The 26,408-nt window shown below is 42.0% G+C and overlaps 3 protein-coding genes and 1 pseudogene across 3 annotated transcripts; all 4 read left to right on the top strand.

Moving 5' to 3' along the window:
- The first annotated feature begins 2,280 nt into the window (after nt 1-2,280).
- Nucleotides 2,281-2,829, top strand: LOC100544060 (feather keratin 2-like). The gene has a single exon (XM_031557813.1). The coding sequence runs from the start codon at nt 2,398-2,400 to the stop codon at nt 2,692-2,694; it is 297 nt and encodes a 98-aa protein (XP_031413673.1). The 5' UTR covers nt 2,281-2,397; the 3' UTR covers nt 2,695-2,829.
- Nucleotides 2,830-8,017: 5,188 nt separating this feature from the next.
- Nucleotides 8,018-8,431, top strand: LOC104917255 (feather keratin 3-like). The gene has a single exon (XM_010728457.2). The coding sequence runs from the start codon at nt 8,018-8,020 to the stop codon at nt 8,366-8,368; it is 351 nt and encodes a 116-aa protein (XP_010726759.1). The 3' UTR covers nt 8,369-8,431.
- A 3,656-nt stretch (nt 8,432-12,087) lies between these two features.
- On the top strand, nt 12,088-12,560 carry LOC104917256 (feather keratin 1-like). The gene has a single exon (XM_031557814.1). It carries the CDS (start codon nt 12,102-12,104, stop codon nt 12,450-12,452), a length of 351 nt encoding a protein of 116 aa, XP_031413674.1. The 5' UTR covers nt 12,088-12,101; the 3' UTR covers nt 12,453-12,560.
- Nucleotides 12,561-18,020: 5,460 nt separating this feature from the next.
- On the top strand, nt 18,021-25,008 carry LOC109365196 (annotated as a pseudogene).
- Nucleotides 25,009-26,408: the final 1,400 nt, after the last annotated feature.

Below are 26,408 nucleotides of genomic sequence, written 5' to 3' on the forward strand. Positions count from 1 at the left end.
GACCACCTTACATGAGGCATTTGTCTGTGCCTCCCAGTGCTGTTGAAGGCAGAGTGATTGGCAGCTCTCCAGCTGCGCCGTGGGCTGTGGGAAGCCCTGCAATGCCTTTCACCAACTGTCAAAGCATGGTGAGCTGAGAGTAGGAGGAAAATGTGCATAAAATACTGTATCTGGAATGGAAGGCAACAGGCGCAACACGTGGCCATGGGTGCTGTAGGGCACGAGAAACATTTGGGCAGATCCTGAGAAACGAGGACCTATTTTTCACTCTGGAAATTGACAAAAGTTTACGTTGAGGACAAAGGAAATCCTCCCTTCCTTTTCTGTGGCAGATGAAGATGGTAGTCTACGTCCCGGGAGCATCGGAGATGTTCTCTTCAGGCACATCAGTGCTCTGAGATCTGCCCAAGGGCTTCCCTTACACTCACTTGGGGTCTCCCACCACACCCACTGCTTCAGGCCCATTGACTCAGGGCCTGTATTACACCTCTGCCATCAGCCCTTAGCCTTCTCTCCAGCTCAGGGACACCAGTCTGGTTCTGCTGTTCTCGGATAGGTCAGTTTTATGCTTGGTAATTGTCCCCTTGGACTGGGTGCACTGTTGCCCGGTGCTTTCCCAGCTCCCTCTTGGATGTATCTGTATTCTTCTGGCACTGCTCAGGAGTGTTGGCCCATGTTAGTGTCACAGCACATCAGAACCTGAGCTGTACCCTGACTTCCTGGCCTGGCATCAGTGCTGCCATAGCACTGCAAACCTGCTTGTTGAGCTGGTCTTTGGTGGACCTGTCTGCCATTTCTGCATCTCCCTTGCTCAGGCATTGTGTAATGAGTTCTATTGGTGGTGTGGCTCCTGGTTTCCATTCTCTTCATCTTCCTAAATGAGACATTTGGCTGTGTCTCCGAGATGAGAGATTTACCAGTGCCTGGCGGAGTGCCAGCATAATTACGGAGGGCATTTTGTCAGTGCAGTGGGCTGTGGCCTGGCTGGAGCCTGAGCTGTGTATGTTGGGTATCGCCTGTTGCACAGTCACTCCCTCTGAACACTTGTCACCTCAGGCCAACACTACGTAGAGTTTGGGGTCTTCCTTTGGCATATGTGTTTGGAACAACCCTGACCCCTGCTGCTGTCCCTGCTGCCCTTGCTGGTCCTCCCATCTTTCACATGCTACTGGGCAAATGTGTTTCCAGCGTAACCTGGAAATGTTGCTGTGTGTTTGTTGGTGTGTGCTGCTGTGTCAGGATGTAAAGGCAAAGCAGGATGCGAGGCATGGACATGGGGGTGGTGGGGAACCAGTCAATTTTTGCCCAGTCTTTTTGTTTGACTGTGGCAGACATCACAATTTATGATGAGTGATCAACTCATGTCCGATTATGAGAGAGCAATGTCCTCTTTTGTGAAACAGACCTTTGCTGGTGTCAGTGGATATCTCACAGCTGGAGACAGAGGGGAGAGGAATAGTAGTGAGGCTTTGGTCTCCTGAGAACAGTGCTTCATGCTGTAGAATAGCTAGAACCAGAGAGCAGAGCATCCATCCTTGGACTGCTTCCAGCTGGGGCCGTCTGAGCACGTAGATGGGTGAAGCGAAGGCTGTGTTGGACTTTGCATGCGAGCCTTGTTGGAAGTTTGACCTTTAAGGCCATGCTTGCAAGGAAATGAGGCCTCACACACTGGGGCAAAGCATTAAAGCAAGTTGTAGGAAAATGAGAGGCCATCACCAGCTGACAGCATTGGCCATCTCCTCCCCTTGCCTTCATCTTCTCCCTGTGCTTTTGAGTTCCTGCCTCAGAAATGCTTAGGCCTCTAATTCTGTCACTTGAAAGGAGCCTGTACAGCAAAATGGACTTGTCATGAACGGGGAAATGAAAAGAGAGCGTTGCAGGGAAGGGAATTAATCCATCAATTTCTATAATTGTGTTGTTTTGCATACAAACGAGCTTGCCCTACTACAGCTACTTACACGTGGGTTGCCTCTGGGCCTGGGGCAGTCCAGATTGGTATAAAAGCCAGTCTGGCATCAGGCTCCCTCATCCACTTCTCCTGCCTTCTCCTCCTTGGTGAACAAGGTGAGCTGCAGCGGCCTTCTTCTCACCCTCGTCTTTCTCTGCTTCTCCTCTTGCTCTTCTGTTTTCCAGTGTGCCTTTCCCTCTATGCAAGCCTTGGTGTGAGCCTTGCTCCTTGCTGGTGCTCCCACCAGCTCTGTTCTGCTTGCCAGTGTTGGGGGAGGTGGGAGAGGCCTTGCGCTGACTCTGATGGGGTTCCGGGGATCTGGGCTGCTAAGACGCTCTCTCACCTCGCATTACCTGTCCCTGCTCCCTTTGTGAGCAGGCCACCAGGCTGCTTCTTGCACTGACTGTCTTTTACTGTCCTCTCTCCAGGTCCACCTCCATCCCACAGCCATGTCCTGCTACGATCTGTGCCGTCCCTGTGGCCCGACCCCGCTGGCCAACAGCTGCAACGAGCCCTGTGTGCGCCAGTGCCAGGACTCCCGCGTGGTGATCCAGCCCTCTCCCGTGGTGGTCACCCTGCCCGGACCCATCCTCAGCTCCTTCCCCCAGAACACCGCTGTGGGATCTTCAGCATCTGCTGCTGTTGGAAACATCCTGAGTGAGGAGGGAGTTCCCATCTCCTCCGGTGGCTTTGGCATCTCTGGCCTAGGCAGCCGCTTCTCTGGCAGGAGATGCCTGCCCTATTAAAGGCAACTCCAATTTCCCATGAGCTTATCCCTGTGGAAGCCCAAAGTCAGGCACCGGACTGAAAACGGAGCTGCTGGCCAAAGTTTCCAGATGGGCTGAGCACCCTTATGCCCTCCTGTTAAGCAGAGATGCAAGATAAATTACCAACCTGTTCTGATTGGAATAATGATGGATATTTCATTTTCAAAAACTTTCTTGTTCATTTTTTTGTGCATTTAAATTTTGGTTTCTGATTGGTTTTATTTAATGCTCTGCTTATAAATTATCTGTTTAGGGTTCTTAATTCATGTGTTAGGAAATCAATCTTGCTTTCTGTTCTTCATTTAGAATGGTTTAAGTGGTTTCCTTCCTTCATGTAAACTTATATTTTGCTTTTTATTGTAGAGTACTTCATAACTTTTTCATTAAACTGATGTTGCATCTTAGCTTGTTTTATGTTTGTCTTTTTTTTTAGTCCTTGTTTCTCTTTCTTTATGGTGGAATATACCATCATATGAAAAAAATAATCCGTGCAGTAATCAAACTGTAAATTCTCAGTTGAGTGAGGGAATTATCTGCTTAGGAATAATCAGACTGAGTAGGATGTATACTTGAATCTATGTCACCCTGACAAAATTGGTATGATTGAAGAAAGTAGATACTCACTCAGATTTGTGAGGAATCACTGATAATACTGATATACATCCAGGAATGCTTTTGCTCTTGGTGGCATGGTGATGTCTTCTGTGATAGACATGTGGCATTAAGAATATATAAATGTGTTTCAGAAGAATGAGGAGCCTGGGCAAGTGGCCTGTGTCCCGCAGTGGCGTATACTGAATGGTCTGTTTTGTGGTGCTTGTCTTGATGTGGAACTAAGGGACATGGTTTAGTGGGAAAATACTGGTGGGAGGTAGATGGTTGGGCTAGATGATCTTGGAGGTCTTTACCAATCTTTGTGATTTTATGATTCTGTGAATGAGGGAGCTTGGAGAAGTTCCTCGTCTTCTTTCTTTAAGTCTGTTTATTAACACTGGTTGGTTTTAAATAAATATATCTCCTGGAATGAATCCACCTTTGGATGTTATGGCCCTAAGGAGTGTTTATGCAAGATGTTAAAGCCTTTATTAAACATTTCATTAGATAGTTCCTGAAGAATGTGAATGTCAGCTTGAAATCCATGTCCCCTTTGCACGTTAAGATTGGAGAAATGGATGTAATAAGTATGATTATGGAATTTTACAAACTTCTCAGGCTGTTTAAGACTAGTGAGATATCCTCAATTGCATGAACCAATTAGTTTTCATGTATGTTTTTTCAAACTGAATCTTTTCTTGATAATGAAATTATTCTGCTTTTAGTTTTCCAGTCTACTTTTGTCCTGGCATTGCGTGAGAAACATACTCTACCCATTTAAAACCTTTTCATCTTCACAGTTTATGGATTCTTTTTATTTCTGATACTTTAGTGTTAGTGTGAAATGAATCAAAGCGCAGTCTAATGAAGCTTTCTTTCCTGCTCCTCAGCAATTTGTTAGCTTGCAGGTGTCTTGGAAATACAATCCAAGATTGAATCCAAGACATTTATTAAAGCTTGTGTGTGGTTTTCTGTCTGACCTAGTTAAGTACAATTGCCATCTAATTTTTTCACCGTTCTTTAAAAAATATGTATATAATTCCGAGATGGGTTCCAACCCTCTTGGATGATTTCTTTGAGCCAGCCAGACCAGTCTGGAGTCAGTTCACCACCAGAAGACAATTCAGGAGTCTTTTCGAAAATACTGCTGTGATCTTAGAGCTGGGTTTTGAAATGAGTTAGTATACCAAATTGAAGCTCTTGTATTAATGAAAGGAAGAACAGAAGTGTTGAAAGCAACATCTATGGCCGTTGTTGCATGCTTTACAGAAAATTAATTATTCAGGTTGCCAATAAATACCTACTGCTGCAGAGAACTTGTGTGTCAAAAACATGGGTGCAACATATTTATTTATGGCTTGATAGCATTATTTAGGTCTGAAAAGGGAGGGAACTACTTAAGTGTGTATGCAGGTCACTTTAGCTAATGTTACTAAAATAGGAAAAACTGTTTAAAATTTGTTAAAAGGTTGATTTTTCTTCAATAGTTCAGAGATATTTTTCACAAAGTCCACTGAATTGCAAATTTCTACACTATATAAACCTAGATGACAAAAGATGATCTTGGATAGGAGATTTTAAAGATATCCCAATAAATGGACGATGAGAGCGTTCAAACTTCATTGTCCATCATGAGAAATTTGATAACTTAATTACATGAATATGCACATTGTTAATGGAAATGGCAAAGGATTCTGAACACTTTCTTCTTTAGTTTCTTAAGTAACATAAGACCAAATTAATTCTATTTCCAGATATCACTGAGTTCTCGCACACAATATTCAGTAACTTCTCCAAGGAGAGGCTCAAACCTTGCATCTTGTGCAGTGGATAAAGGAATAACTGTATAGAATATCTCTACAGTACTAAAGCTAAAAAAAAGAAAACAGTAAAATTGTGAATATGTATTCCAGTTGTGCAACGAACTTGCACTAGTCTGGAGTATAATCACTGCTATACTGAAGTCTGTTGCAAGGGGAATAAATGTGATGGCAAACAGGTAATTGTTGTGTTGTTTTTTCCACAATGACTCCACAGTTAAACTCATGTGAGGGTAATACTAAAAAATCATTTAAAATTCATGTGTGTCCTCAAGATGATTTGGGAAATGCTATTCATATTTGTGGTCTGAGATGATACAGAAGGGAGTTATAAGTTCTCTTTGTGAAAGACCTGAGAAATCAGGTTCAGAACTGGTCTGCATATGCCTCCAGGTGATAGCAGCTGCACCTCAAACTGAGATACCAAAGTGGAAGAGTGTGATAACATCTCAATTAGACAAGATCGCTCCTAAATTTTGTGCTTCATCCATGGCGAAGAAGCAAAATCTTGTACAGATTTGAATCTCTACTGAAGAATGTGAATTATCCCAGTTTACACTGGAAATGTTTTCTGCTGGCATACTTCATCATACTGCTTTATATAGCAATATTTTTCTCTGAATTTCACAAAATCTGAGTCATAGGTATTGGGAGGGGCCTCTGGAGACCCAGTTCAACCGCAACTGCCAGTGCAGATTCCCTAGAGTAGGTTTACGCAGGGATCTCGTCCTTTCTCATTGGATTCAGTGGGATTTCATTTCAGCTGTGCATCTAATTGTGCCTTTTTAGGTACCCTTGAGAAAACACATAAGTTCAATCTTGATTGCTCTTATGCATAGCTGGAGTCAGAGCTCCATAAACATTAGTGGAGACCGGAATTTAAGGACTTGGACTCATTTGTAATAAAAGAAAAAAACCTGAATGATGTATTATGTATTTCCTACATTTTCCTTAATCTTTATCCTGATGACAGAGACATACACTGGAGGACAAACTCTGTTGTGATTGAATGGTAGCACTCTAATAAATTTGGCCCATTACTCTATAAGATGAGAGAAACTTGTAGGACAGAACATGCATTTCAGAAGATAAGGAAAGGAAAACAGTAATAAACAGTCAAAAAAAGGCAGTTATTCAGTTGGAAGCATTTTGTATTCAGGACATACTTGTTGGTAAATAATTTCATGTACAAAGAATGTCTGTAGTCCTCAGGCCATTCAAGGTGCAGTATAAAAGTTAGCTCAACTCACGGTCTCTCTTACCACTTCTCTTCCCTCTTTCTCTTTTGTGAACAAGGTTAGTTGAGATCTACTTTTCTTTTTCTACTTGCTGAATTCTTGTCTTCCTAGAAATTTGATTACTATCTTTTTTCCTCCATTTTGCTAGTTGTTGGATTGAGGTGGGGGTGGGGGCACAATTGTTGGTGCTTTTTTTATGAAGTGCTTTTTCACTGTTTGAATTGCAGGGATTTCTGGAGGTCTGGCCATACAGAACTTTGAAATGCTAATATATATATATATTTCCATATGTCTCTCTCTATATATTCAAATGTGGGCTTTCAGGTATGCTAAGTGACTTGGAAAATCACAATAATACTAATAATACTAGAGATTAATAAAAAGAATAGGTAAAATGCATAAAGCTGTGTGTCTAGTTATCTTTCAAGGAGAACTGTGCGTTTTCCATCTTCAAGAACATGATTCATCTCCTGTAATGCTTCAACAAGATTGAAATGAAGAGAAAACAGTGGTGTTTGTAAGAGATGTGAATATATTTATTTTCAGAAATGTCCAGAAAAAAAGAGTTATGTGTTGTTTATGCTGTGGAAGCCTTCTTCAGTGTTCCAGTTTTCATTACGATGAATCTACTGCTGTGTGCAGTGGGAAACAGAAGGGTAAAAGGAACCAGAAACTTGAAGAAATAGTTGGAGAGAAAGGAAAATAGGAAGGTTTAAAGAAGAGTTTTGTGGATCTTAAGTTATGTTGAACCATAAGACTTAGATCTAAATACCACTTTTTAAATGAGGAAAGAAAGAAGCTGCGTACTGAGATTAGAAGTAATCACAGTGTTCAATATGGATAGTGGTTCTAAGCCCATATCTTCAACCTTCTTCTGTTATAGTAGTCACCATAGACTTCAACATCACAGATATCATAAAAATATTCTAGCTGCCTGGGTTTTGAAATTACAGCATGTGATATCTCCCTCAAGCTTAGGAAGATGGTTTCGAAGTCTATGAGGAAACAGAATAACAAATATAGAGAACTGAGCACCCAACAGAGATGGGCATAGGAGATGATAGTGAAATTTGTGTTTGTGGGAGTGCAGGAACTGGGCACAGATAATGCATAGGGAACTCCTGGATTTCTCATGGATGGCACATCTATGGACATGTCATCTGGGACAGATTTCCAAACTTCTAAGCTTCAAGTATGCCAAACCATATTGAAATTTAAACCTCTTCTTAGGTTAAGTCAGAACATGGAAATAATTCTTCATTTTCAAGCAGTCTAGTGAATTCTAACTGTAAGTGCATTTGTGGCTAGGAATTATTCATAATTACTACTTCTACAATGCCTTTAATACCTGAGGTATGTATTCCAGACATACAGACAATAAAAATATTAAAGTATAAGTCATGAAAGAGGTACATATCATTTTGTTCTTCTGCCAGCTGTTCAATTGGATCACCAAAGACTGAGAAAGGACAATTTCAGCCTCTATCTTCTTGAAGTAAAGAAGTTATTTTCGTTCCTCACTTGATTCTTGGAAAGTCTCAAGGAAAACTCCTGCGGTCCTGGTACCTGAGCTGAAACATAATTGCAATATGACTCCTATGCTGTTTTCACTTCTGGTCCTGTATTTCAGGTCCACCTCCATCTGTAGACATGTCGTGCTATGAGAGATGTCCTTCCATGTCCTGCAGTCCGACCCCCCTGGCCAAAAGCTGCAACGGGGCCTGTGTGCGCCAGTGCCAGGACTCCCGCGTGGTGATCCAGCCCTCTCCCGTGGTGGTCACTCTGCCCGGACCCATCCTCAGCTCCTTCCCCCAGAATACCACCGTGGGATCCACAGCATCTGCAGCTGTTGGGAGTGCTCTCAGTGCAGGAGGAGTCCCTATCTCCTCTGGCAGCTCCTTGGGATTTGGGAGCTTTGGTTATCCCAGTCTGGGAAGCGAGTACAGCCGGCCCTACCGTCGCTACAACACCTACCGCAGTGGCTTCAATGGGCCGTGCTAGAGCACGAGGAGCAGGCAGGAAGAAGTGACCAGAAATACTGAAGCATGACTCGATGTGGGAGAGAGATCCTGGCCATGGTTACGTGTTGTTGGACACCCACAATTCTGCCTGTAGTTAGTGGAGCTGTGGGAGTTAATTATTCCCTACAGCGAGGCCCTGTTCTTGTTAGACTACTTTATATTTCTAATCAAGTATGTAGTTCTGCTACGCATCACTGTATTTGATACTGCCTGGTGTTAAACATACTTTAAGTAGTAAATTGGACTATATTTTCAAAGTGTCATCCTGCTCTGAAAAAAGAGCTCTGTGGAACACTTCACCATCAGATGTGCTTGTGTTTCCATATCAAAACCTATTGCTTTGCAGCATTTTAATCCATTCTTTAGTGTTATTAAAGGTATGCTTTTATCATATCCCAAGTCTTCTGTTATTTTTATTCCTCCTTCTACTTTTCATTGAAACATACTTTATTACTGCTAGAAGTAAGTACCTGAGGTCAAAACCAGATTTGTACAGCCACTGAAGCTATTAAAGCAACAGCTTTTGGGGTAAAAATTGAGATGTCCTCGTGCCAGGGAATGTTTGAGGCATTTGAATGAGTCCAGTAATCGCATAGATTCTGTTGCAGCAGGTTAAATTGTCCCCAATAGTTAAATTGTTCCCAGCAGTTAAATTGCTTCGCTTATTGTTTATGTACCAGTCTCATCTCATCCTGGCATCAGATGAAAAGCCCTCCTCAAAGCTTCTTTCATCATTTAAATGCCTCATACTGTTACACTCAACACCTCTGAAGTCAACACAAAGATGATACAAATTTCAATTTGTGTAAGTAATTTGTCAGCTCTTTGGCAATTTGTTTGTTCTTCAGCCCCATGAGTGCACTCTGCCCTTCCTTACACAAGAGGGTTTTAATTGGGTGGAATTTGAAACGCCATCACCAACTCATCTGTCAGAGCAGTTAAGTCATGGTTCACCACCTTAGCCAACGCAAAAAGCAAGATCCAATGGCCCTCAACCTTCCAAGTGAACTCTGGGTGCCGACTAAACTGGCAGAATATCAGTGAAAACGTTCCGAGGTGGTTAATGAGATTGTTTCTGTAATCATAGAATCATATATTTTTAAAATCTATAAAATAAATTCAAGTAGTATGTGACATAGAGATTTTCTGGCAAGGGAGGGAAATTGTAAGCATAGGGAAGGAGATTACCTTTTTTGGTAGAGACTTATTCAACTGTAGGAATTTACAGATATTTTTTAAACATAGATGACCATTTTTTTAATAGAATAATAGCTTTCTGAAGGTGTGTATCCTTTGAGTTATCTTGACTCACACGCCTTGAGATCAGGTTTGTAGCCAGCCAGCGTGAGAGCTGAGATCCTGTTGTGTACCTTGTGATGTAAGTAGCACAAAACTTTGCATATTTGAGCCATTAGTGAAAATCTGTTCTGAACTTTGAAGTCCTTTGCTCTTCTGAAGATTGAGACCAACCCATGTACAGTGATACACCCTTCTTTTAGAATTAATTCACATTTCTTGCTGGGGGATGGAGGTATTAAGGGAGGAGAACTGGTCCGGCTCTTGGAATAATTTTTATGCATGCAGGTCTTTTCTGCAGGTCACTGTTGATTGCAGAGGTGAAACAAAACGCATAATGATGAACAAAATAGAGAATTGAATTACTAGGTACAACTTCTACCAATGCTGTAGTTCTGCTGAGACAGAACATTGCCTGTAAGAACCGATAGTTCAAAGCAAGCTTATTAGCCATATTTGTACTTAACTTGATGTGAAGATTGTTGCACATCTCCTTGACTTAGTAGGGTTTCATGTAATAATGATGGTGATTCTTCAGATGAAACACTATGCAGATATCAGATTGAAAATTAGAGGCAATCAACAAGTGTCCCTAAATAAAAAGATCAAGTCACAGCATTTTTTCATTAGATTGTGGTTGCTAGAGTTTTGCATGGACAAAGAAGTAAAAAAATGCAGACTTGTGTATGCATCAGCTGTGTTCATACAAACTGGAAGTAAAATTTGGGTCAGAAAGTGCTTTATTGTCTCTGGTCAGCAATTCTCACTGGTCTTAATTATCTTTACCTCTTGTAGTACTTATGGAAATCTGGTGCTTCTCAGCTGTATGTCTGTCTGGGATTGAAATAGTGCAGAAATGCAAAATTTGGGAATATTTATTATGCATCTCGTCTTGTGGTCAGACTGAGCCCTTGACATGGAAATACTCATGAACTGAACACAGGCTCCCACCTCAGAGCTTAATGATTATTCACCAATAGAAGTGAAGTCCTGAATAAGGACTATACATCCTGTACACTTCCCTTAAGCAGTGTTTTGATGACTAAAGTGAAACATAAAATGTACATTGGCCCTAGGAAACAGTATAATTATTGCTGAAATTGAAATGAATCACCACAGTCTTCCAAGGATGGGTGCACATTGGTAAAGATGAAAGTCTTTTTCTGTACTGGAATGTGAGCATAATAAGGGGAGGGGAAAAATAAAGAAATACCAGAAGACATTTGGAGGGGGAGGCGGGGGAGAGGGGGGGGGAGGGAGGGAAAAAAAGAGTTAACCTATTTGGAGGATTTTGCATGCCAAAGTATGGATCATTAAATAATTTCATGCATAGCATATGTCTTAGGTCTGCAGGCAATCTAGAATGCAGTATAAAAGCCTATAGAATACAAGGCTATTCCATCCTCTTCTCTTGTCCTATTCGCCAGGTGAACAGGTAAGTCTGAATCTACCCAAAGTCTTTTTAAATGCTAAATGTTACTTTGATGACCACTTTTTGTTGTTCTTATTCCTTTATAAATATTGCTTGGTTCTTTTTTCTTTTCCTTTTGGAGAGGAAAATTTGAAAGGCATATTTCTGCCAAATAGAAAAGTTTTATTTATTTGTGAAGCAGGGTGTAACAAGGCAAGACTTAGATACTGGCAATACCCTTAAAACATGCATCTCCATGCGTCGTTTTAGAGGCTGGTATGAAGGGAATAGCACTAAAGGACTAGTAATAAATGATGTGGCTGAGAACATGTAGTCTTGTCTTAAGATATTGGAACTAGCCAACAGATAAATCTGGTATGAGTTCCAGAATATATCTCAAATCCTCTTTTCCACAGGCAGGAGAGATGGGTTCTAGAAGCCTCACTGAAAATGAATTTGGGCAAAACTTGTTGAGAAAACAATCCTTTTTTTCCTACTCTATGTTGGCCTGTTCTGCTCATTAAACTTTTGGGAGAAGAAGGTGCTTCTAAAACACTTTTCTACAGTTTTGCAAATGCTTCTGGCTGGGCACGAAGGCACTAAACCAAGATAAGTGTCATGATAAAGTTCAGCATTTCCAGCCCTGCCTGCACCTCCAGCTGCTGTCCTCCATCTCCCATGATACCTGCAGTGATTCCATCTAGAGGGCTAGGGAGAGGGAAACCCCAAAGGGTTCACTGTGTGGGTTCAGGGGGGGACTTATATGATCAGCAGCAGAGTTCAGAGGCCAGCAGCTCTGGCAACTTTGAGAAGAAGAGAAGTCTCTATGTGGTATTCAGACAGCTCACTGTGGGTTTTGATCTAAGAAATAGTTACCATTTAGCCACCCTGTCTCTTTACTTCCATATCTGTTAACCCCATATCTGAGTTTTGTAAATTGAACAAAGTGCTTCTATTGCATGTGCTTTCTGGTCCTGTATTTCAGACAACTCTCCATCCTGCAGACATGTCCTCAAACGATCTGTGTGCTTCCACCCCCTGTGGCCCAACCCCACTGGCCAACAGCTGCAACGAGCCCTGTGCCCAGCAGTGCCAGGAGTCCACCTACATCATCCAACCACCGCCAGTGGTGGTGACCTTGCCTGGACCCATCCTCAGCTCCTTCCCCCAGAACACTGCTGTGGGATCCTCCACCTCCGCTGCTGTGGGCAGCACCCTCAGCTCTGAGGGAGTGCCCATCACCTCCGGCAGCTCCTTGGGATTTGGGAGCTTTGGTTATCCCAGTCTGGGAAGTGGGTACAGCCGGCCCTACCGTCGCTACAACACCTACCGCAGTGGCTTCAATGGGCCATGCTAGAGCACGAGGAGCAGGCAGGAAGAAGTGACCAGAAATACTGAAGCATGACTCGATGTGGGAGAGAGCTCCTGGCCATGGTTACGTGTTGTTAGACACCCACAATTCTGCCTGAAGTTAGTGGAGCTGTGAGAGCTTGGCATCCCCTAAAATCAAGCCTTTGCTTGTCTTATATTTTGGATTCTTCATATTTCTAATGAACTTTTTTTCCTATATGTGAGACTTTATTGTTTCAGTACATGGTAGCACTAAAAAACAAAACCTAGGATGAAAAGACACATCAGCTTTTGTCTTCCTGAATCCTTGATGTGCTTTTACTTTGTACTTTTTTATTCCACTTCTTGCTCATTAAAGTTATGCTGCATCACACAAGTCTCCTGGTGCTTGTTGGCTGTCTTATGCCCATGAGCAGCCTGCTCTTGATAAAGTTTCTGACCATATATCTGTTTACTTTCAGTAATTAAATGCTATGATTTCATGTTGGGTTACTACTTCTATGCCAAGACAGCATTTCTACAGTTTCTAAGGAAACTTTGGCTTCCTTATAGATACGAGGAAAATACTCTGCAGTAGTGTGTAGTAGTGTGTGTATGTGCGTGTGTGTTTGTGTGTGTATGCGCAAAGCAGACACGTAGAAGAGGTGTGTATACAGAATAGATTGGTGTGATAGACTTCCTAGATTTCCTTCCCCAAATCTGGCTTTCACCACAGAGATAAAGACTTGCACATAAACTGCTTGTTCTTGAATCTGTTTTGTTCATCAGAAAGTCTCTCTGCTGACCATGCTCTGAGAAACATTGTGCTCTTTGGGGAGAACTGTGCCCTAAAAGGAAACCTAGTTCCCCCCATAGATCATATTGAATACTATTTTGTAATCAATGCCACCTTATCCAAGGCTGCTTCAGTGAAGAAGTGGGATTCCTAATGCAGACAGAGCTCCTAGTTCGTCTGTGCAGATCTCCATGAGATCATGCTGAAAATGTTGGGTTTGGCAGAGGTATTTGCATACATTCGTTGACTGCAGGCGGCTCTGGAGTTAAATGACATGCTGAATGTTCACCCCATGGTGTTGTCTGTAACTTTAGTTTATTTGCAGTATGGAAATTCACCTCTTCTTACTGAGATGGAAAAGATTTAAATGTTTGCGTTCCTCCTGCATCTCCAGCTCCAAGCATGTATGCCATGATTGTTTCCTTCCTAAATGACTAATGAAAATAAACATAAAATCAGGGACCTGGCATATAATTGCAGTGAGGTCTCACATAACCCCTGGCACAAATAAATGCTGAATTGTGAAAAGTATTTCTACCCAGTGATGATAGCAACCCCCTTGTCCTGGTGGCTGCAAGGCAGGTGGATCCAGCACAGGGCCATGGGTAGAGAAATGCTAATTACACTATTAGAATTTAAAATGTAATTAAACATCTACATTTGAAAAAAAAATATTCAAACACTTTTTGGAAAGCAACCAAAGCCCACCCAGTGTGGGTGTGGTACTCCTCAGAAGCCCTGCTGAGTAAACAAGCTCTTCCCTACAGCATGAAATCATTTTTGATGCTGTTGTTTTCCACTGTTCCCACTGAATCCTGGTACAACACCACCACCACAGGCCATCCTTTTGCAGAAAAACTCCATGGATATCTGTGCAGTCATTATTTGCAGTCTTTTTTTTTTTGGAGAAAAAGAGAAACTATATCATCAATTGTTTAAGCTCATTAGACCGCAGTACAATGCAAAACAAAACCTCAAACTTTTGTGATTTTAAAGTCCTTTATAGCAATATTTGAATAACCCTAACCCTCACCCTAACCCTAACCCTAACCCTAACATTAACAATGAAAACATCTATGTATGAAATAGGTAGGAACTCTGAGGACTGTATATATCTACTTACATCTGAATGCTTCTGCCTTCAGGGGCAGCACAAGTTGAAATGATGAAGCTTATATTGGAGGTTCTGCCTATACCCAATGACCCCAAATTAAACACACAGTGCATATTATTCATCCATCTGCATCAAACAACACATGGCAGCAATACATTGCAGAGATACCCAGTCTGACTGAACAAATGGACCTTAACATTCAAATACATTTCCTGTTGTAAGCACTAAGCCAGCAATGCCTGGCACCATGAGGGTATTATCAGAATTCACTGCCAATGTCCTGGAACCAGGTCTCCTAATTTACTGGGTGAGTTTCAAATGGAGGTGCAGACTGTTTGGTCATACTGTCAATAAACATTAGTATTAGCACAGTCAACTAAGATTGGGGTCTGAAGTTAAAGAGAGAACAATCAAACCCATTGTGGACAGTGAGATAAGGGGCTGCACGGGAGGGTTCTGTGCTGTAAAGAGCGCTGTACATTTGTTCAGCTGCTCAGAACCTCTTTCTTTTGAACAAGGTAATTAATTATAACTCAGATGTTATTGCATCTCTTCCCATCAGGGAAACTGCTCTGTTTGCCATGTGTCTGTGTCTTCATGTGCAGATTTTGGGTCACTTGTGTGTCTGGAGCCATTCCACAGGGATTACTGTGAGTAAGATTCCATTTCCCTTTTGATGAAGGGCTTCTCTTCAGACATTTAGTTGCTCACAGGTGTCTCAGGAGGATGTTCTCACATTATGCAAAAACTTTTAATTATAATATGAATATATAGACCTGTCCTTGATCATATAAAAACAGCTGTGAACTTCTGATTCACTCACTTTAATTCAGCCCAAAGATCAGGAGATGAAGTCATTCAGACTGTGCAGTGAAGTGGTTGGTCTCAGAACACCAATTATTGCAATCACTTTCAAGGAAGGTCACAGACATCTCTGAAAATATCTTTAGGTCCTTTTCTAAACTCTGAGTCTGATATTGAAAGAATTCTTTATTTCCAAGTAGAGGTTGGAAAAAAGAACAAAATAATTTCTGAAAATTATCTGAGGCTAATGTTGTCGTGCAAATTAATTCCCCAAATGAGTGCTACATACCAGAGGATATTCTCTTTGAAAAACCTTGCTATTTCCTTAGATTACAGAGAAGTTCTGAGGAGTGGCCATGGTTGGCAAGGCCAAAAAAAGGCGAGAGTCATTTCTTTGAGAATCTCTTTGGAATATGAGATGACTTGACACCAATCATGAACTATTTTTAATTAAAAATAAAATAGCCATCAATCCTGCCACCCAGAACAGTGGCACAAATTTTAGAAGCCAATGACTGGTCTATACTTCCAAATCTTGATAATAGATTATTATAAGAGAGATATGAAAATTCAAGCACAGGTCACATATCTTAAGCTTCACATAACATAATACTTTGCATGCCTGGAGTTTTAATAAAAGTTTCTGATAAACTTTGAAGTTCTGAGGAACATCTGACCAAGCCAAACAAGTTTCTGTTCCCAGGGGATCTTCCAAAGACACTTATAATTTAGTGATGATTTACATGTCTCAGTAATTGAAGTGCTAGGAGAGCAAAGACCTGAGTGCCAATCTCTGTGCCAAGGATCATTTATGTATTTTACCCCTTTACTTTTTATCCTACAAACTTTTCCTATAGAAGAAGCTAATTTCTTTTCAAAGTCCAGAAAAGCTTACAAGTGAAGAATTTACTGAGGTTTCATATATTTCTGACGCTTCTCCGGTTGGCTGCCACTGGTCTAACACCATGCACCAGGCTCTGCAGGGGCAGCAGAAGTCAATGCAGTGTTATGGAAGGAAGAAATGTTGTGTGTGACTGTTTCTGCAGTCTGAGTTTTGCAAAGTCTTATCTTTTGCAAGACTCTTCCTTGAGAACAAATGGTAACATGTTCACCTATATGGAAGTTAATCTAAAAGCGGCTGTGGATGTGATGAGGTCTGAGATAAGAATTGAGATGTATTTATGGACTCTCTGGATATAAAGCTCCTAACAGCCCTTAACTGGAGACAGACAAGCAAGATTCTGTATAAGATTTTACTTCTGAGTCTTCCACAGAAATACAATAGCTTGATAATATCTCATTTGACAAGATTTTTTCCATGTCAAAGAATCAGCAACTTAAAAGCTTTTCTATGTACATGGCCTTTGCAGAAAGTTCTAACTCTTTTCAGTCCCTCTCAACTCTCACTGAGTTTTTCACAGCCCTTCCCCTTGCACTACTCACGCTTTCTTCTCTCACTTTTGTGCCTGAATTGGGTGTGAATTGTGTTCCTTGCCATTTTCTGGAAAACTCTCCTTTCTCCCTTAGAGCATCTGCACTCTCCCAACTACAGCTGCTCATGGACTGGCTTCCCACTCACAAAAGCTAAAATCCATCATGATTTGCAACAGCATTTACCTTGCAGAGGAGGGCTTGTCCACGGTGCTACATTATGCAAATTCTGCTTAATCTACTATAATGACACCAGGCAGATCCCAAAGTGTTTTCAAGGCCGGATAAATTCTGAATTAATTATTCTAATGTTACCAGAAATTAACTTGGCACAGAATATTTTGAGATGAAAGAAACCTGCGGTCAGATATACATGCCCCAAGATAAGGAAGCAAAGCAGTAATAAGCACAAATACTGAGGCAAAAAAACACATAATCAGTACCAGCTCATAAATAATTTCATGCACAAAGAACGTCCCAAGTTGTTGGGCAACTTGGGATGAAGTATAAAAACCTGAGCAACTCATAGTCCTTCTATTCATTTCTCTTCTCTTCTTTGCCTTGGACAGTAGGGTAAGTCTGAACTCGTTTATTCTCTTTCTGTACATTGAATTCTTGCCTTGATGGTTGTACTGTTGACATACATGCAGCTTATTATTTTTTTTTGGCAGAGAGGAAGCTGAGAGGGATTTTCATATGAAAGAGGAAGTTTTCTGTTGGTGGTCTGTTACAAAAATCATGGAATGGGGGAATCAGACCCAAGTTAATAGGAAATTTATCTATGGTCAGATGTTAACAGCAAAAAAAAGGGGTTCAATACTGCATTTTATCCTTTACTGTCCTGGGTTGCCAGTTCTTCATGAAGAAAGCCTCAGTCCATGTCTGTCTGTGAAACTCACCTCATAGCAATTGTGCAGGCAAAGAGTGCCCATGAACCAACTCCTCCCCATGCAGCAAACATCTGCAGACAGATTTCTACTGTAACTTCTGCTGATGATTTTTATGTTAATAGCAAGACAAAAAGTAGTTCCTGAACTCAGCTGCCTGCCCTGCCAGTTCTTGTCAAAAAATTTCAAGTAGTCGGCTTGTATTTTCCAGTTTCTTCAAATTGGGAGAAGGGACCTCTTAGATGGGACTTGTATGAAAGCATGGGATATGAAGGAAAAAGGAAAAATTATCTGCTGTTTGAGCACTGGATAGGACGCTTGTCATTTCTGGATGTTTAGCAAATACATAAGCTTTGGATCAGCAGTAACAAGCCAGGTCTCACCTGGCCCAGCTGAGAACCTTCATCTGGAGGCTCTATTTCTCTAGGACACACATACTTATCCTATGTGCAGCCACAGCTGCAAGAGGAGGTGTTGAAAGTTCCCTTTTTCCAGGGTAGCATTATGGCCATGTGGTTAGGGCATTCTCTGCAATGGGAACGTCGAGGTTTTCAGCAGCACCACATGCCCCGATTCCTGGGTGAGTTTACTAACCACGGAGGCTTCAGGGTAAGTGACAGAGCAAGATGCATTAGTGTTACCTTCCCCAGCAGTCTCCTTAAAGGAAATGCCAACTCAACCCTGATTTGAAAGTACTCTGGAGCAAAAATATCATCTTGCTCCCCATGCAATCTCTTGCAAGTTTGCTATATTCAGGAAGGGTTTCATCCAGTTCTTGTATTGCATTTTTTTCCTTCTCTCTGTTTCAGATTTACCTCCGCCCCAGAGAAATGTCCTGCTATGACCTGTGTGCTCCCACTCCCTGTGGCCCAACCCCACTGGCCAACAGCTGCAACGAGGCCTGTGTACGCCAGTGCCAGGACTCCACAGTGGTGATCCAGCCCTCTCCCGTGGTGGTCACTCTGCCCGGACCCATCCTCAGCTCCTTCCCCCAGAATACCACCGTGGGATCCACAGCATCTGCAGCTGTTGGGAGTGCTCTCAGTGCAGGAGGAGTCCCTATCTCCTCTGGCAGCTCCTTGGGATTTGGGAGCTTTGGTTATCCCAGTCTGGGAAGCGGGTACAGCCGGCCCTACCGTCGCTACAACACCTACCGCAGTGGCTTCAATGGGCCGTGCTAGAGCACGAGGAGCAAGCAGGAAGAAGTGACCAGAAATACTGAAGCATGACTCGATGTGGGAGAGAGCTCCTGGCCATGGTTACGTGTTGTTAGACACCCACAATTCTGCCTGAAGTTAGTGGAGCTGTGAGAGCTTGGCATCCCCTAAAATCAGGCCTTTGCTTGTCTTTTGTTATGCTTTACTTTATATTTCTGATCATATCTTGTTCTCTTCTACTTTGTGTGTGTGTGTGTGGTTTTTTTTTGTATTTGACAATGATTAGGTAAAATATGTAATTATTACGAGTTGTTCTGCATGGCTGAAGTAGTACAGTCCATTTAAATCATAAAGAAGGAAGATCTCATTTTCCTGAATATATCATTGTAAGAGAGATGAGTGGGTGCTGTCCTTATCGGACTCTGGAAATATATTCCTTACATTTTACATTGCTTCCTTCCATGCCTCAGCCTCATTAAATTAGTGCTGCATTATACTGCGAGTCTGCCTGAATTTCTTTCTACTCCCAGCCCATTTTCCAACCTGTCTGTGGTGAAACAGGTTCGTTTGCAACTCATCTGTGCCAGAAACCACTGTGCAAATAACTCCAAGTCAATTGCTAAAGGAGGATGATTCAGATTTCAATTGTGGATGGAGTTTTTATTTTGTGCTTATACAGTAAACCTACCACAAGAAAATAATTTCAAAGGCTAGAAATAAACAGAGTTCCCTTACAATGTGTATGCCTCCTATTGTAGCAGAAGCAGGAAATGTTATAAGCTAGCAAGTACTGCTTACTTTCTTTAAATACGCTCTATCTATTGCACCATGGAGGTGCAGACAAGCCTTTTAAATATTTTGATATCACTCTTCTATGAAACATTGTTAGTTTTGATATGGAATTTCTTGAAGAGGAACGAGAAAGGAGGAACGGGCTTGCTTGAGAAAAGGGGAGAGTTCCCATTCAGTGCTATGTGGCCAAGTACAATTTCAGGGAGAAGCCCATGAAGGAGATCGTATTTCTCCTTATCCTTCTGTAGTCATAATAAATAAGAAGATGTACACAGAAAAGCGGGCAGAGGGATAGAGATACAGCAGGAAAGTCTACAGGGATGAGGAACACTGGAAATAAATGGGATAAATCTTCTTCTGAAGATCCACTTCCACTTAACTGTTCTCCACTTGCTCACCAACCTGGAAGAAGATGGTGACGTTCTTTGCTCTACCAGTGAGAATAATGAGGGGACCTTTAAGATAAAGGAGTGCTTATTGCTGTCCTTGGGAGCATCTGAGCTTGCTAAGGGGGAAGGTGGGATGGTGTAACCCTCTGAGCAATCCAGAGCCTCCTGCAGATCACAGGAAGTGTTGGAGGTGAGGGAGGAGAGGTGATGCGATGTTCTTACAAAGGAATTGGCCACTGATGTTTGCTGGCCTGGGAAACACGTCTGGAAGAAATCAATGAAAGGATTGGAAGTTCCAGCTCTTTCTGGTTGTGACTTTAGGTATTGCTGTGTGTTGTGCCTTGTAAATCTGGAAAATGTCTGGCTTTGCTTTGTTCAAGCATGGCTGTCTGAGTTGTAATAAATGTGGTCTTTGGACATGAGGAGCTTTGTTCCCAGAGCCTGAAAAGTTCTACCTGAAGGCTCAGGATGATTCAGTGTCCTGTTTCCCTATGCATCTGTGAAATAAATCTCTTGTTTGGAGTCTGTCTATGCATTCTGATGCTGAACTGTAATTAAGGCCAGAGAAAGATGTTGACAAAGTTATATTGACTACAGTCATTACTGGAGCTAAATTAAAGGAGATTCATCAGTCCCATGAAAGAATCTATAATTCCAAGGAGCAGGTTTTCTTAATTAACAACAGAGGAGAATGGAAATTGAGCAGTTTGATATTATAATACAGCAGAAGTTTGGTGGGAATTAAGTGTGCAATATGATTTCATTTTTTGCTCTCTCAGCTGGAGCAATTGCTTGATCAAACTGGACATATCCCAGAGTAGTTATCCTTCATCTGTAGTTGCAGCAAAGTGACTTCTCTTATACAGGTCAATCTGCCTATCCAAACCCCATAGAGGAGTTATGGTTGCTCTATATCCAAGTGGCTGAGGCACTGTAGTTAAAGTAACTTCGACATATCCAAGTGGAAAAGCAATATCATTTCTTCTCCCCAAAATACATTCTTCTACAGCTATAATCCCTTGCAGTTCTCTGTTATACTTTCATCTCATTGACGCCCAGTGCAGAGGGACTGACACATGCACATGTTCACATGGAGTCTTTCCAAGGTTGGGATCTCTGTGTATTCAGAATGGTCTGCTACAATGCTCATTCCTTTAAGAAATAAAAATCCTTGAGTGTGCATTATCCGCTTGTTTCCTTGTTTCAAACTTCCATCTTTGAAATAAAATTTATGAAGCAAAAATTTGGCTCAATCCCAACATTTGAAAAGTGTTATTCTCTGCTGCAGAATGTGAGCTGGATCTTAGTGTTACAGAGAAACCTTCTAGGTAATACAAGCTGCTTCTGAAACTGTTACCACATTAGAAATGTCATCCCACATTAGACTGGGATCGATGTAATCATCTTTTGTGCTCTGAACAAAACACAGTCATTCCTCCTAGATTTATAAACCCGTGTCTGTTGATCTGCCACAGAACAACTGGAAGGATTTCTTCCCATAGAAGGAAGCAGGACACTGTCTTTGCTATCACAGTCAGGGAAGTTGTATTTTGATACCAAACTCTGTGACACTAAAGGCAAAAATTACAGTACCTCTGTGCTTACAGGGATAAGACGTAGAATGGTTCTTAATGGCAAAGCTTCCATTGGTTTCTGAGGCTCCCTGAAGGACCCGGGGTGTTCTTGCACTTTTACTAACCAGTCCTGCCTTAACTTTAAATTAATTTATTATTCTTCCTTTTTGCATATGGCTGTGTTCCCACCAGTGAAATTGTTCTGTTTACTGCTTATGTTTATTGCCTGGACTTATCCTGCTGTAGATGAAAACCACAATCTGTGGTGTCTCTCATCTTTATGGTTTGTATCCTTTGAGTATCCCTGGCTCCACTACACCAACTCCACTTTCTTGAGAAGTGGATGAGTCAAAAATTCAGTTTGGTTTGGAATTTTGTCTGCTCTTCAGCATTTTGGTCACACTGCTTCATGGCATTCAATTTTGCAGCAAGAAATTTTAATTGAAGACCATAGTGCATAATTTCATCCCTGATCAGTGACAGTGAAGTTTAGATTTGCTTTGTAATATTCCACTGAGAAATATCCCAAAGTCTTCAGCTCCTGGGATGAGAAGATTGAACCAGAGAGGCACATTTGACACATGATCACCATCAGGAGAGAATCTGTGACTCTTTCATCATCCCCATACCTTTTGATGAGCTTGTTTTTCAGAAATACTTGCTTCAATAATGATCACTAGATAGTTGTTACCAAGGAATGTGTATTTTAACATTGTATTGGACAAAAACTCAAGGGATAGAGGAGCTGCAGGCAGTAATGTCATTAATGGGGACAGTATGGGTAATGTTATCACACAATTATGGACATCCAGTGACTGATAGTTGGAATGACGTTTTGAAGCATGGGTTTTTGAGGCAAATAGCTCTTCAAAGGTCAAGGAAGAGATGAACTGACTCTAACTTCTGAAGTCACAGAATGTGCTGTAGTTTGGGAAAATCACCATCCATACTTGTCACAAATTTCAAACACTGCTAGTGTTCAAATGATGCAGCACGCCTTCAAATTTTCTGCTAATACACTATTTGCATGTCTGAGCCATTGATGGTAATCTGTTGTGAATGCTGAAGACCTTTGTTCTTCAAAACTGTGCAATCAGCATTTATTTCCCAGGAGATTCTGATGGAGATACTCACAGTTTAGACACAATTTACATGTCTCTGGAGTGGAGAGATTACAGCACCAACCTCTGCCTTAAAGTCTTCTTATACATTGTATGCAATTACTTTTTAATCTAGAAATTGTCTTTGAAAAAGAAATTGAAATGTTGCAAATTGCAATGTTCTTTAAGAGCATGCAAAATGAAGACAAAGTTATTTGCTTTCAAGGGAAGAAGAAAGAATATTATACACTTCTGTAGGTAGCGACCATTAATTTGGAGTATAATTTTGTATAATAGTGCAAGACACAATAAGGGAAGAAAATACTATACCAGCAAATGTAAAAATGGCAACTTTAATTATTGCAAAGTTAAGCTGTGCAGAACTTTTAGCACCAAAAACCCACACGCACCCTCAATTTGACCTGAATTGTTTTTCCTGGAGTCTGACATAGGAATAAAGCTCAAATTGCCAAATCCCGAGATGAAGGACTTTGACAGTCTCCAAATTGAAGACCAGCGTCTCAAATCCCTTCATGGAAATGCAACAGTTTAATATTAAATGAACAGGTCAAACTGCTGATGCTCTTTCATCCTGAGTCAAGGAAGTAAAACAACATTTTCCCTTGGATCAGCTGTTTCCCAGGAAGTACCTTTGAGTCTGGCAAAGTGCAGTCAGCACTGCCAAGTGCTTTCTGTAGAAACATTATCTTCTGGATAATGGATATTATCTTCTTTGTGCAGCTGCTGGAGTGAAAATCAGTTTGGTTCAGAGTTGTAGCTACGGATGTCTCAGTGACTTATAGACTTCATGAAGTGGAAGGAGTGGGTTCATGGGGTGATTATCCCATGCATCTTTCCTGATAAACATATTCATCTGTGTCAAATGATGTATGCTGCACAGATCATGTTTAGGATGCAAAATTTCTTCCTTAGTAGCTGAGGTGAATCAGTTCATCTGGCCAGGAATTAACAGAGCTCAGAAGGTTTTAAGATAAAAGAAACTTCTATAGTGGAACACATACTTTATGAAATTAAAACAAGGCAACAGTGAAGAAGAAGTGCATCATCAGCTAGGAATGGTTTGCATACAAGACATCTTTAGCAATTGGCTGGTAAGTGGCTTCATGCACAAAGTACATCTCAGGTCCTCAGACACTCGGGACACAGTATAAAAACCAGCGCTGTGGAAGTCACTGCCATCCACTTTTTCTCTTTTATTCTCCTCGGTGAAAGGGTAAGTCTGAATCCACTGCCTTTCTCTGTTTTGAATTGTTGCATTTGTGTTATTTTATTTTTGTGCATTGGCTTGTTCATAGCTGTATAAAGTTTATCCTCTTCACCCCTTTCAGTACCTAAAGGGAGCCTACAAACAGGAGGGGAGTCAACTCTTGACCAGGGTAGATAATGGCAGGACAAAGGGAAATGGTTTGAAGTTGAAGGAGGGAAGATTTAGGCTGGATGTTAGGGGAAGTTCTTTACTGTGAGAGTGGTGAGGTGCTGGAACAGCAGCCCACAGAGGTTGTGGATGTCCCATCCCTGGAGGTGTTCAAGGCCACATTGGATGGGACCCTGGGGAGCCTGTTCTAGTATTAGGTATGGAGGTTGGTGGTCCTGCCTGTGGCAGGGCTGTTGGACCTTGATCATCCTTGAGGTCCCTTCCAATCCAAGTCATTCTATGATTCTATGATCCTTGCATGGAGGGGAGCTGAGAGCAACTTTCTGTAGGGAAGAGCAGCTTTGAGGCGTTGTATTTGCTGGGGACAAGACTTCACATTCATTTTTCAGTGAGTCACTGGTGCATTCTAGTCCAAGACATTAAAATCTGCGTACAGAAATAACTGAGAAAGTAGAAGTGGTTGTGAAGAATCTCCTGGCTTTCCAGGACAAGAGGATCATAAAGATGTCCCCTCTTCCTACCTCCTACAGATACCAGGCATCTTGAAGTGTGTTGAGAGAAATGAGCTCCCAGACTGCTCTGGATATGTGGAGGTGCCCCTTATGATCTCTTCTGTAGGGCACAGGAATTTGGGTCTCACTATGGTCTTCTTTCAACCTAAGAATGCATCTTGTTTCCCACAGTCTTTAGTGAGTTTCTGGTACTCTCCACTGTCTCAGGAGCTCAGTCATGTGATTGTAATTACAACTTCTTTCTTACCGCCTTCTCTGTGTTTTAGATTTACCTCCAGCCCAGAGAAATGTCCTGCTATGACCTGTGTGCTCCCACCTCCTGTGGCCCAACCCCATTGGCCAACAGCTGCACTGAGCCCTGTGTGCGCCAGTGCCAGGACTCCACCTACATCATCCAGCCCTCTCCTGTGATGGTGACCCTGCCAGGACCCATCCTCAGCTCCTTCCCCCAGAGCACCACTGTGGGATCCTCAGCCTCTGCAGCTGTGGGGGATGTTCTCAGTGCAGCGGGGGTCCCCATCTCCTCTGGCAGCTCCTCAGGACTTGGGATCCTCAGCTATTCGGGTCTGGGGGGCCTTTACGGGAGGTCCTACCGCCGATACAAGCGCCGTGGGAGCTGTGGGCCATGCTAAGCCTCATGCAGAAAGCACAGATGAAATAACAACCAGAAGCTTGAAAGCTTGATCCAGATGCAGGACTGAGTTTGTGACCACAGCCCTATGCTTGCTGACCACCCTCAGCTTTGCTCTGAGCTCATGGGACTGCAGTAGCTTGGCATTTCTGATCCAATGCCTTTCTCTGAGGTGAAAAATGTAACATATAGTTGCACTAGGAGTTGGCTGTCCTGCTGTAAAGCATTGCCTTGAATTAGGAGATTAGTTTAATCCACATTGAAAACTATTGCTTTCTTATGCTGTTCATTTTTTTACCTGTTGTTCTACTTCTTGCTCATTAAACTCATGATGCATCATAAACAACACACTCCTCTGTTGTTTTTTTCTCTCTTCTTTATATCTCTCTCTGGAAGAAATTTGTCAGTGTGACAAGTTGTCAGTGCCAAGTAGATCTTCATATGAATCAGACCATACCAGATAGCAAGGACATTTAAAACATAAGTAATGATTAAAACTCCCTTTTTTCTGATGGGGTGTTTTCCCTAACCACATTTCTTTCAGTACAATATTGAATATTCATTCCTAGCTAACAGACAGTGGGGAAAACCAATCCTGTCTTGCAAGCAGCATGACCTTTCATCTCCTGCTCTTTTGTGGACCTCATAAATCCTCAGCAATCTCTGATATTATTGTTCTGACTCATCTTTCACACTATGAAGAGCAATTTGCAGTAAAAAAATATCCATAACTAATAATAAAAATATTAGATAAAGGAAAATTAGAGGGAGAATAGTATGATTCTTCCTATGTGTGCATAGGAATGCTGTAATTAGGGGGTGGTGAGTTTCTAAATTACATGGTGATTAGGGGGCCTTTGAGGCGACAGGAAATCTTCAGAGCAATAACGATTACACTTCCCATTCTAAATCCTGGGGAAGATAATGACTTGTGCATTGCCAAACAAATATTCATTAGCACTGTGCATGCCTAAAGGATTTCAGTTGAACTCCCATTCTACAGACTGAAAGGACATGGAACGGTACAGATGCTGTGATCACTTAACCCTGCACACCAGGGAGTGCTGCTCCCACAGGAGGCTGAGGAGAAAGGAAAAGAAGAGAGGTTCACATGCAGCACCACAGGGCTTTATTGGGACACAAGAACATAGCAGGCAGTTACAGAAACTCAAGGTGATCCAAGGGGAAATGGACAATGCAGGGACTGTGCTGAGGCTACAGTGCCCTGCTCAGGACCCAGACAACAGTGGAGGAGGCAGGAAGATGCAGGGAACACCAAAGCTGCAGCCAGGGCACATGGTAGCACAGGTGAGTGGGGCACGGGGCACATAGCATCCTCCTGTCCCCACGCTGGGGCAGCTGATGGGTGCTGCTGGTCCCATCAGCTCCTGCTCCATGTCC

This window comes from Meleagris gallopavo, unplaced genomic scaffold, assembly GCF_000146605.3.
Source record: "Meleagris gallopavo isolate NT-WF06-2002-E0010 breed Aviagen turkey brand Nicholas breeding stock unplaced genomic scaffold, Turkey_5.1 ChrUn_random_7180001958070, whole genome shotgun sequence".
In the NCBI taxonomy this organism is placed as follows: Eukaryota; Metazoa; Chordata; class Aves; order Galliformes; family Phasianidae; genus Meleagris; species Meleagris gallopavo.

Coding starts and splice junctions, on each gene's coding strand:
- LOC104917255 (XM_010728457.2), top strand. CDS start 8,018: ATGTCGTGCTATGAGAGATGTCCTTCCATGTCCTGCAGTCCGACCCCC.
- LOC104917256 (XM_031557814.1), top strand. CDS start 12,102: ATGTCCTCAAACGATCTGTGTGCTTCCACCCCCTGTGGCCCAACCCCA.
- LOC100544060 (XM_031557813.1), top strand. CDS start 2,398: ATGTCCTGCTACGATCTGTGCCGTCCCTGTGGCCCGACCCCGCTGGCC.